At 46.7% G+C, this 10,859-nt stretch overlaps 1 protein-coding gene across 2 annotated transcripts; it reads right to left on the reverse strand.

The window, feature by feature from the left end:
• Positions 1-4,272: 4,272 nt before the first annotated feature.
• LOC141994752 (chemerin-like receptor 1) lies at positions 4,273-10,817 on the reverse strand. Of its 2 annotated transcripts, none has more exons than XM_074965070.1 (2): positions 10,599-10,817; positions 4,273-6,955 (listed from the first exon to the last, which is right to left on the reverse strand). In XM_074965070.1, exon 2 carries the CDS (start codon positions 6,939-6,941, stop codon positions 5,856-5,858), a length of 1,086 nt encoding a protein of 361 aa, XP_074821171.1. In that variant the 5' UTR covers positions 6,942-6,955; positions 10,599-10,817; the 3' UTR covers positions 4,273-5,855. The 2 variants fall into 2 exon arrangements, with proteins under 2 accessions (XP_074821171.1, XP_074821170.1); XM_074965069.1 differs by lacking the exon at positions 10,599-10,817 and adding an exon at positions 9,501-9,615.
• Positions 10,818-10,859: the final 42 nt, after the last annotated feature.

Raw genomic sequence — 10,859 nt, forward strand, 5'->3', positions numbered from 1 at the left:
ACATTTGTGTCACTATAGCGCCATGATACATAAATAATAACCAACTGATGCTAAGAATATGTTTCACACTCCAACTTAGACCAGGCCTTAGCTTACCGGAAATCCCCTCACACCCTTCTCTTAGGTCCTGTCTTCATTACAGGAAGAGACCCACTTACCCTACAGTTATCCCCCATCATGGTTACAATACCATTCTATTTTACAGTGTATGCCAGGGTGCTAGAGCTCTGCTCCGTCTCAGATTTTAGCACGGTTTAGGAAGACAGTTAGGCTCTGCCTGCAGTGCAAGATGTAGCTGTGTTTTAAATATGTCAGGACATAACTACGTTGTAACTGGACTCTTCGAGCCGTGCTTTCTTGCAACACAGGTCCAAAATCTACACTCACTATAGCCTGGCTTTGTAACAAGATTCCTCCAGGTCTACAGTGGCCAATGAAACCGCAGTTGTTACCCTGCTCTCAAGAACCACACTCAAACATGGCTCAAGCTAACATAATTCCTGCCTAGGGGCTCACCATACACGTCTGACTCTACAGTGACCCTTCCGGCAAGAGTCACCGTGCAGCTATCTCCCTCACCAAGCTGCTTTTAATACTCTATTTGCCTTACTCAGTTCACCAAACGCTAACAGCTTTGCCAGATCCACCTCTCTGCTGCTAATCCATACTAAGGGGCCTTGCCTATTAAAACCCTAATTTATTCTTCCCATCCCCTGCTGAGGCTCATCCCTCACTCAGACCATTCCTAGCAATACTACTTGCTCGTAGCCTCCTACAAGCCCCTTGAGCGATTTTACAGAGAGATTTAACCCTCCACTTTGATCAAATGAGCTGTGCTTTCATAGCCTCACCCAGGGAGCTGCCTCGTCACAGGAACCAATCAGGTTTTCATATCGGTGGGGAGAGCAGATTTAACACATTTTTCAGCTACTGCAAACAGTCAGGAGGAGCTCTCAGCCCTTTCTGAGAACACCTCCTCCTTCCCCTCCCCCCACCTGATTAAATTTAAAATCACCTTGAAAGTACAAGTGCATCAGGGGGAAGGAGAGGGGGGTCTATTGCCTGGACTCACTGGTCAGCTTTGAAGGAGTTTTATGGTTTTGGGGACTATTTTATGCTTTTTTCATAATTAACCTTTTCCAATAAGAGAGTGACAACTAAAGTGGACATGGAAGAAAATCAGTGGTCTTCCTTTGGTTACAAATGAGAGACCCTGTGATAGTGAGAGGGTCTGACATGGGAGAACTCCGCACAAGGGAAGATTTATGTTGGGACTGATCCTGTCTCCAGCTCCAGCTGCATTCATGTTACTGGGATGTTCGGTTGCGTAAGGCCTATGGGATCAGACTATGATAGCACCAGTTCTGTCTCCAGAGTGTTCATTAACAGAGCCATGACTGTAAGCAATTAATTACTTTTGTTTAAAAAAATCGTTAGTGCCCTTCCTGTGTGTGGGACACTGGCCTCAGGAGAGGGCAGTATATAATGGACTAGGGAGGGGACATGAGGGTGCTCAGCACCTATGAACAATCCTGGCACGTGGATATTATCACTGGTACGCTGTGCAGAACACGTGGTTTTTTGGAAGTGATTTAATGATGGGTCACCTGGCAGGCATTATGGGGAAGCTTTCTGGGGCATACAGGGAGGCCTGAAAGAAGGCACCAAGTTCAGGGTGGGATGAATTGACAAAGAGGTCTGTAAGGAGGCATGTTTAGGCAGAGGACAGAGTGAGTGGGGGTTAATGAGGGCAAGAAAGGAGGTGGGTCAAGTGGGGACATAGAACTGGTAGGTAGAATTCCAGGATTCTATTCCTGACTCTGTGTGACCTTGGAGCATTAAAACCTTTCTGTGCCTCAGTTTACCCTTAAGATTTTAGTCTGCCATAGGATTTTCTATAATGCCTAACATTAACATCTAAGTTCCTGGGGGTAATAATACCTACCACACAGGGGTATTGTAGGGCTTGATTTACTAACATTTGCACACTGTTTAGAGACACACTGTATTTTCTTTCTTTCTGGGCACTATTGCATTACAAATAATAACTAAGCCTCATGACACCCCTGAGACATGCTGCAGGGTACATATTATCCCCATTTTACAGGTATGGAAACCGAGGCATAGAGCTGTTGAGTCCTACATTTTCATATTTGGGCAACAAAGTTAGGCACCTGAATAAGTAGCCTGAATTTCAAAGGCACTGGGCACCTGCTGCTCCCACTGAAATTAATACAAATCTAGGCAATTAATTTTAGGTACCCACGGCTGCACAGTTTGGCTGAAGCCATTTTCTCTCTGTCAGCTGGAGTCTGTGGTTCATAAAGGCTGCTTTGTGGTTGTGCCACTCTGTGGGACAAAGGGCTGTTGTAGGGGGCACTCAGAACCCTGCTGCCTAAATACCCTCTGAAGTCTGCTCACTTTTGTGATGGGGACTCGGTCAGTGCCCAGAGGCCTTGGGATTGGGGCCTCCTCCTCTGGATTTCTGCCAAACGTAGTTTAGCTGGTCCAGAGAATCTGGGTCAGAGCCAGGATCAGAAGTGCCAAGGTCTGCGCTGTGAGAGCCACTCCTCTATAGGAATTACATGGACTTTGCAAACATAAGTAAAAAGCAGGGAGGTCAAATGCTGGTCTGAACAACCTTGATACTGCAGTTCACCTCTGGGAATAAGTAAATACCCCCTCAGCTGCATGCTGCCGAACAAACAGTGCACTTGTTGGGTGCAGTTTGATCTGGAGAACAGACAGCAATTTCTGGCAAAGGTCAACTCTCTCTGGTAAGCCCTGCAAGCGCTTACCAGAGTGCTTGACTTTGTGAACAGTCCCACTGAGTTCAGTGTAGTAGCTGTGTTCGTCTGTATCAGCAAAAACAAGGAGGAGTCCTTGTGGCCAAACAATTTTGTTCGTCTCTAAGGTGCCCCAAGTTTTACTGAGTTCAGTGGAATTACTCACATGCCTAAAGTTAAGCACCTATGTGGCATTGGAAGGATCAATATCTACATTAATTCTGTTAAATACTGCATGGGCCAATGGACCCCTACTGGCTCCCTACATGTATGTGAATAGGGTGACCAGATGTCCCATTTTTATAGGGACAGTCCCGTTTTTGGGGACTTTTTCTTATACAGGCGCCTATTACCCCTCACCCGTCCCGTTTTTTCACAGTTGCTGTCTGGTCACCCTATATGTGAGTAACAGTTCTCATTCCATACAGCCACACAATGTGTTCATATGTATGCGAACCGTACTGACAAGCAGGGGGAGCAGAGCAGATATAATTTATGCTCTTAGCTGGGCTTTTTTTTCTCACTTGGATTAACAGACTGGTATTGAACACTGGGTTTTCCAAACCTGCTAGGTGAAGGGCAAGGCAGCAGAGGACAAGTTACACAAGGACAGGAAGAAGAGAATGACAGTCTCCTATAACAGGTTTCAGAGTAACAGCCATGTTAGTCTGTATTCGCAAAAAGAAAAGGAGTACTTGTGGCACCTTAGAGACTAGCCAATTTATTTGAGCATTAGCTTTCGTGAGCTACAGCTCACTTCATTGGATGCATACTGTGGAAAGCACAGAAGATCTTTTTATACACACAAACCATGAAAAAATGGGTGTTTACCACTACAAAAGGTTTTCTCTCCCCCACCCCACTCTCCTATAACAGCATCTCACTCTACGCTGAAATGCCTTTCCTGATCATACAGGTTTTCTCTTCTAAAAAATAAACCTGGCCAAAGACTGATAGCTCCTGCTGAACAAAACCAAAATCCTCATCCGGAACAGCTTCCAATCTGACGCTCAAGCAGATACAGCCTGGAGGCATACGGGGGGTATTATTTCGTCATTCTCAACCAACTGGTTTTCCAATTTATTAAAAGCACTGAGATCGACTCATAAGGTAGGAACCCAGTCTTGCAATTGGATCCACATGCACAGATCCCTGAGCCCAGGCTGGAGCCCCATTTACTTCAGTTTTGGCCCTAACTCCAGTGGTCTCTGAATTCCGGATTGTTTGGCTGCTTTAGTTAGTTGTCCCATTGCCCCAGGGGAACTAGCACGGTCAGTTGTGATCATTGAGTATTTCCATGTATTTTAGCACACGGTGACACAGCAGTAATTAGATCCACAGGCTGTGTGTTTTGAAATGTTTTTATTGATTTTTAACATTCATTACGTGAAGTACAAACTGTCAGGTCTCAGCTATTTGAGAGACAGTAAAATGTCAAACATTGAGAGCTGCCAGTCAGAAAAATGTGTATTTTATATCAAACTTGAGTAACAGGGCACAGCTATTAGTCCATGTCCCAGTATATAGTGGGAGGAAATTATATAGTTTTACTACCTAGAGTCCTGATCCTGCAAAAACACATCACCTTACTCACATGAGTTGTCCCATTAACTCAAAAGGGATTACTCCTGGGAGTAAAGTTATGCTGTCATTACACCCACTGAAGGCAAGGGAAGCCTTTCTATCGACTTCAGTACATTTTGGAGCATGCCCCATACACAATAGCATCAACGAGGATAAGGACACAATGTGAAGAGGATCAATAACCCTTGTGGATCCTACAGTGTCTTCCAGCCACCTTTTTGCTGAGCAGATTATTTTCTCCTAAGCCTCTCGTTCACTAGGACCAGTGCACCAGACATGAAAAAGGATCTTCACATCTGCTGGTCTAACTTATTTGTAATCAGGATTTATCAGAATAGCTTCCCCCTTTCTCCTCTTGTGTGTGCACATATATATATATATATATATATAGGAGCAGCAATGCACCATGTTGCCATTTAGTGGTGCTCAAGCATTTTGGGACCTCCGCAAAGAGCAGTTTGCAGCACACATGGCAACTGCTACAGCTATGCTCCTGCCACCTGATGGAAGTCAGGTGAAGTCAATGAGGCTACACAGCTGTAAATATAAGTGGGGTTTGGCCCTGGGTGTGTTGCATCAGAATCCACAAGGTGACCCCTGAGGTTACCCTGGAGAGAAGACATTTGTTAAATGAGTCACTGTGGAGAGGATCCTAATATTTCTTTATGGGGAACCCTAGAAAGATAAGGAAGGTGCCGGGAGACCTGTCAGCGGATCAACAAAATAACGTAGTGCACAAGCCATTAGGCCTAAAGGGTTTGCTCTTCGGGTTCTGGATGTTTATACAGAAGGTGAGCAACGCTGAACTGATTACTGGTACGGTCTGACTGCTAGTAAAGGAAACCTGAAATGGCATCTTAATCTTTTAAACATGGATATTGTGGAACACGTTTTGCTAAGCACATATTAGGTTTTTTCCAAGGGAACGCTGCAGCGGGTATCAGTCAAGGCAGGGCAATAAAACAGACAAGCTACATCTCGAAATAACGGGCCAAGTGCAGACTGGGTATAACCCGGCTGGCATTAAATTCTCTGGGCCACATTCAGTGCTTATGTTTCAAGTTAAAAATGAGCAGAATGGCACAAACAGAGTAACTTGCACTGATCTGGTCCTCCGTGGGTGTGTCAAAATGAGTGTGACTTACACTGAGGGAAATGAAAAAGGCAGAAATAGCAGGAAAAGCAACAAATAGAGTGTAAAGTGTACATGGCAGGGAGCTGCTACTTTATTTAACAACCCTCTGTCAGTTGCTTTTCATTCTACAGCCCCGCTCCATCCAGCTGTTTCACCTCCTTGGTGTGTAAGTCACCCTGGGTTTTGCACATCCAAACTGGAGCAAATCACACTTCTTTACCACCCAGAGCCCATTTCTGCCTTCAGTGACACAATACGACTCTGACTGAAATCCACGGGAACTGCACGGGCAGAGGACAGAACTGGGTCTCCTGTAACTTAACACTAAAATTTGGGCCATTAGCTACTGATTAAACCCCTGGAATTTCTGCTTCAGAAGTGGCTCTGGATTTTCTCTTGCTGGCCAGGGTGTTCAGGATGGAGTCCTCACTGAAGGCCCCCTCGAAGGCAGAGAGAATGGACTGTCGGAACTTCTCCTTGAAGTCCTGCCCCACAAAGACATAGAGGATGGGGTTGATACAGCTGTTGAAGAAGGCAAGACTGGAAACCAAGGGGATCCCTATGTAAAGGGCCATTTTCAGCTCCTGATTGGAAGAGTTTTTAGACATTTCAAGCAAGCAGAAGACATGGTACGGAAAATAGCAGAGGAAAAACGACACTGTGACAGCAACAATGATCCTGAAAGGCTTAGTGGATCTGGCTAGATGGCTCCTTTTCATCCTGACAGCAATGATGCTGTAGCAGACGACGATCACGGTGAAGGGAATGAGGAACCCACATAAGAATCTGGTTACGATCATAGCTTTGTGCCTCATTTTCCACAGCCGACGTGTCGCCTCAGATTTATAGTCATCAGACAGGGCAAAGTTATTGTAACAGCTGGTGACGTTCTTCGAATTAGTAGCAGTGTCTCGAAAAACAAGATACGGAGAGCTGATGATGAAGGCTAGGACCCATGTGACCAGGGCAATGTTGGAAGCCAACTTTGGTGTCCGGTGGTTACGAGACCACACAGGGCAGATCACCGAAATGCATCGGTCTATGCTGATCACCATTAGGAGGAAGACGCTAGCAAACATGTTGAGGAAGGCAATGGTGCTGTTCAATTTGCACAGGAGCTTCCCAAATGGCCAGTGAAAGCCCAGGGCAGTGTAGGCAATGCTGAAGGGCAGAAAAAAGGTGAAGATGAAATCGGCAACAGCCAGGTTTAGAAACCACACGGCATTAACTGTCTTCTTCATCTTGAAGCCAGCGATCCAGATGACAAGGCCATTGCCTGTCACCCCCAGCAGACACGCAATGCTGTAGACCACCATGGAAAGGATATGCATGCTCTTTTGGAGGCCAGAGAAGTAATTGGACATAGTGGAGTTTTCATGCTGAGTGGTGGAGCTGGTCGAGAACAGTGAAGAGGAAGAGATGTTCTCCATCACCATCTGGGCTCCTGAAACTAGACAAGCACACTTCTGCTATTATTTGCATCACTGGCAGTTGCCGGGCAATCAGTGTGAGGTGAGAATCTTTGCAACAACAGCGCACCAAAAACCCATAAGACCCTGAATCTGGGAAATAACTAACATTTAGTATTGACAATACTTATCTAGAGCTTTTCATCTGAGATTCTCAACAACAGTTTACAAAGGCAGACCTATGTTACGGATGGGGAAAGTGAGGCATAAGGCATTTAAGTACCTTGGCCCAGATCCCAGCAAGACAGTGCCACAGCTAGGAGTAGGGAACAGCTGTGTGTGAATATCAGAGGGCGGAAACTGGTCCTAAATGAGCCCTGTATCTGGTGCCTGATTTTGTCCAGCAGTTAAAGTAAGATATTCAGGCGTAAGCTCAGCCGCCATGGGAGCACACCTCAGAGTCCCACTACTATAAATGGAAACTCTGAAATCCATCAAGACAAAAATAATTGATGCAAAGACTCCAGAATGCCTAGAAAGCACAATACCCAACTCACAGGGAGAATCGCACCGGGATGCTTTTCTTCTCTAACAGCAAAAAAGAAAAGGAGGACTCTTGGCACCTTAGAGACTAACAAATTTATTTGAGCATAAGCTTTTGTGAGCTACAGCTCACTTCATCGGATGCATTCAGTGGAAAATACAGTGGGGAGATTTATATACACAGAGAACATGAAACAATGGGTGTCACCATACACACTGTAACAAGAGAGTGATCACTTAAGGTGAGCTATTACCAACAGGAGAGAAGGGGGGGGAGGGGGAGTGGGGAGAACCTTTTGTAGTGATAATCAAGATGGGCCATTTCCAGCAGTTGACAAGAAAGTCTGAGGAACAGCGGGGGGGGGGGGATAAACATGGGAAAATAGTTTTACTTTGTGTAATGACACATCCACTCCCAGTCTCTATTCAAGCCTAAGTTAATTGTATCCAGTTTGCAAATTAATTCCAATTCAGCAGTCTCTCGTTGGAGTCTGTTTTTGAAGTTTTTTTGTTGAAGAATTGCAACTTTTAGGTCTGTAATCGAGTGACCAAAGAGAGTGAACTGTTCTCCAACTGGTTTTTGAATGTTATAATTCTTGACATCTGATTTGTGTCCATTTATTCTTTTACATAGAGACTGTCCAGTTTGACCAATGTACATGGCAGAGGGGCATTGCTGGCACATGATGGCATAAGTCACATTGGTAGATGTGCAGGTGAACGAGCCTCGGATAGTGTGACTGATGTGATTAGGCCCTATGATGATGTCCCCTGAATAGATATGTGGACACAGTTGGCAACAGTTCAGCCACTGAATGCATCCGATGAAGTGAGCTGTAGCTCACAAAAGCTTATGCTCAAATAAATTGGTTAGTCTCTAAGGTGCCACAAGTCCTCCTGTTCTTTTTGCGAATACAGACTAACACGGCTGCTACTCTGAAAGCAGCAAAAAAGAAGAAAGCCACGCACAAAAAGTCTCTATTTCCCTTCAAGCACAGTTGCCAACTTTCACGCGGTAAATAAGCACCCTGACTTTCACAATAAGCAGAAATCAAGCGAATCCCATCTCAAAACAAGGCCAAACAGGCCAATCCCTAAGAACCCCAACACTCTATGTGACTAGATCCCCCGGCGTGCAGTCTAGGACTGTGGTGGGCCCGCTATGCACCCATGACTCTCTCCCCACCTTGCCCCTGCTTGCCAGGAGCCGGTCCAAAAAAAGAAGCAACAAGCTACAAGCAACAAACCAACAACTAGCCAACAAGCAACCCACAAGCCAATTAAGCCAAAAACAAGTCCAATTTCTGTGTTTTTTTCACGAGTTTGGCATGCCTGCCTCCAGGAAGGAGCACATTTCTGTGGAAGAGTTATGCACAGGTGCCGCTCCAGTTGGGAGGAGATGGTATTCCAAAGGCTAGCACTGAATTGGTCCTGGAGACCCTACAGGTTTAGGCTCTGTGTTGACACTGGGCACAGAAGCTACTCTTTATCTCAGTCAGCGTGATACGGTCACTACCGAATGGAACATCTTAGGATGGGCATGTGGTCTTGTCACTGCTCTAAAAGTCATGGGTGAAATCCAGGTCCCCTAGAAATCAGTGGATGTTTTGCCATCAATTTCAGTGGACTCAGGATCATAGCCCAGGTGAAAACTACCCAGGAAATTAATCAGACATAGGCAAGCTAGCAAAAAAAACCCCTCTCTTGCCAGCAGACCTCTGCCCACACCTCCACTAACGTGCTCTGAATGGCCCTGCATCTCGCCAGAGATGCTGGTAGGGCCTGAGTCTTTCGTGCACTGAATGGTACCTTATTCTAGCCCTCAGGGATGCTGTTACCTGGTGCTTTATGATTGAATTCTGTTTCAGCAAGGTGCCTTTTGGGATACATTTTAAGTATAATAATTTATTATAATCTAGTAGGACAGATTTTCTCCCATTTACAAGCAAATCCCCCTTTGAAGTCCCAGCCACCTCCTGCTTTTTTCACGGCCTCCCACCCCCATTTAATTCCTGGCACTCGGATTCACTTGGGAGCACTCACCGCTGCCGTATGCTTCTCACCGCTTCTCTGCTCTCAGCTTCTGGGCACAACGAGCAGTGCAGCCGCTGGGCTTATTGTCAAGAAGCTTCTGAGACAGTGAGTGGCTCTGAGAGTGATTCAGGTTCGCTTGTTTGGTCTTTCCATGGCCTGAATTCATGGGGAATTTACGGGGTATCATTTATTCCAACCTCTTGTTCCTCAATTTACAGGGAGTAGAATTTAACCCGTTGGCATCTCTGGCCATAGCCTGTCCTGAGATGTTGTCCTAAGCAATCACTGTGGTTGGCAGGATGAAAGACATCTCAAAGGTGCAGCTGTGAAAATGTGCCGAGTGACCCAACCCCATCCCAAGTGGAAGCTGTAATGCTGGGGACATGTGGCCCAAATTCACTATTGTATTAGGATCACAAGTCAATGAGAATTCCCCAAGAGGATCACAAAGGGACAGATGCCTTGAGAGACCCTCTGAGGTGGGCACAATCTGCCCAGAATGAGGCTTCACATTGTATTTGGGGGTTGATCCTCAGTGTCTATTCGTGTCCTGGGGTAAGACTGCCCCATAGTGCTGAAGAAGTTTTCCACATCAGGGGAAGTCCACATCAGGGGAAGTTTTTCCTCCTGGCTTTTTAACTTGTACTGAGAACAGGAGGGAACCTGCTCTTACTGCTTTCAATCTCGCTCCGTCCTCTGCCATGTGAGACGCACGGGCGCCTGCAGAAGTTGTGCCCCCTTCTAGGAGTCATTAATTCAAAATCACATCCTTAATGTTGTGTGTCCGCTTCCCTCTTGGCTGATACACTGGGGACTGAACCATTGGCCTGCACAGCTATAAAGCATGTGCAACTGCAGCGTGAGCTACAGAGCAACCATTGCACCTGAGCTGTGCAGTGCCGATCCGAGCCCACTGGGGGCCCTAAACGAGCATATCCCCCCACCCCACATACTAATAATTAATAGGAGGTGGGGGGCAGGTGCTTGAGCTGCTCAGGGCCCTAAGCAGTTGCTTAGCCTGCTTATGCCTAGCGCCAGCTCTGGCTGCAATGACTCCTAGTCTCTGTGGACTGGCACAGATGGGGGGAGCCTGTAACAGACACTCACCAGAGGGTCACAGTTGCAGTAACGCAGGTGCCTACTGGGGGGAAGGCGAAGCCATGCACTGCGAGGACCCGGATAGTAAAGAGCTCTGGGTGTGAGCCAGGCTCCCAGAGGCAAAGCGCTCTCCCTTCCTCAGCCCGCTCCCAGCAGCTGGTGGGAGACCCCCCTTGCCTCCCTCCGGGGGCGGATTTCCCCCGCTCCTGCCGGCGGCCATGCTCCCCTCCCGCTGGGCATCGGGCCCCTCGTCCTCCCTCGCCACCCCCC

Source organism: Natator depressus, chromosome 10 (genome assembly GCF_965152275.1).
Source record: "Natator depressus isolate rNatDep1 chromosome 10, rNatDep2.hap1, whole genome shotgun sequence".
Taxonomy (NCBI): domain Eukaryota; kingdom Metazoa; phylum Chordata; order Testudines; family Cheloniidae; genus Natator; species Natator depressus.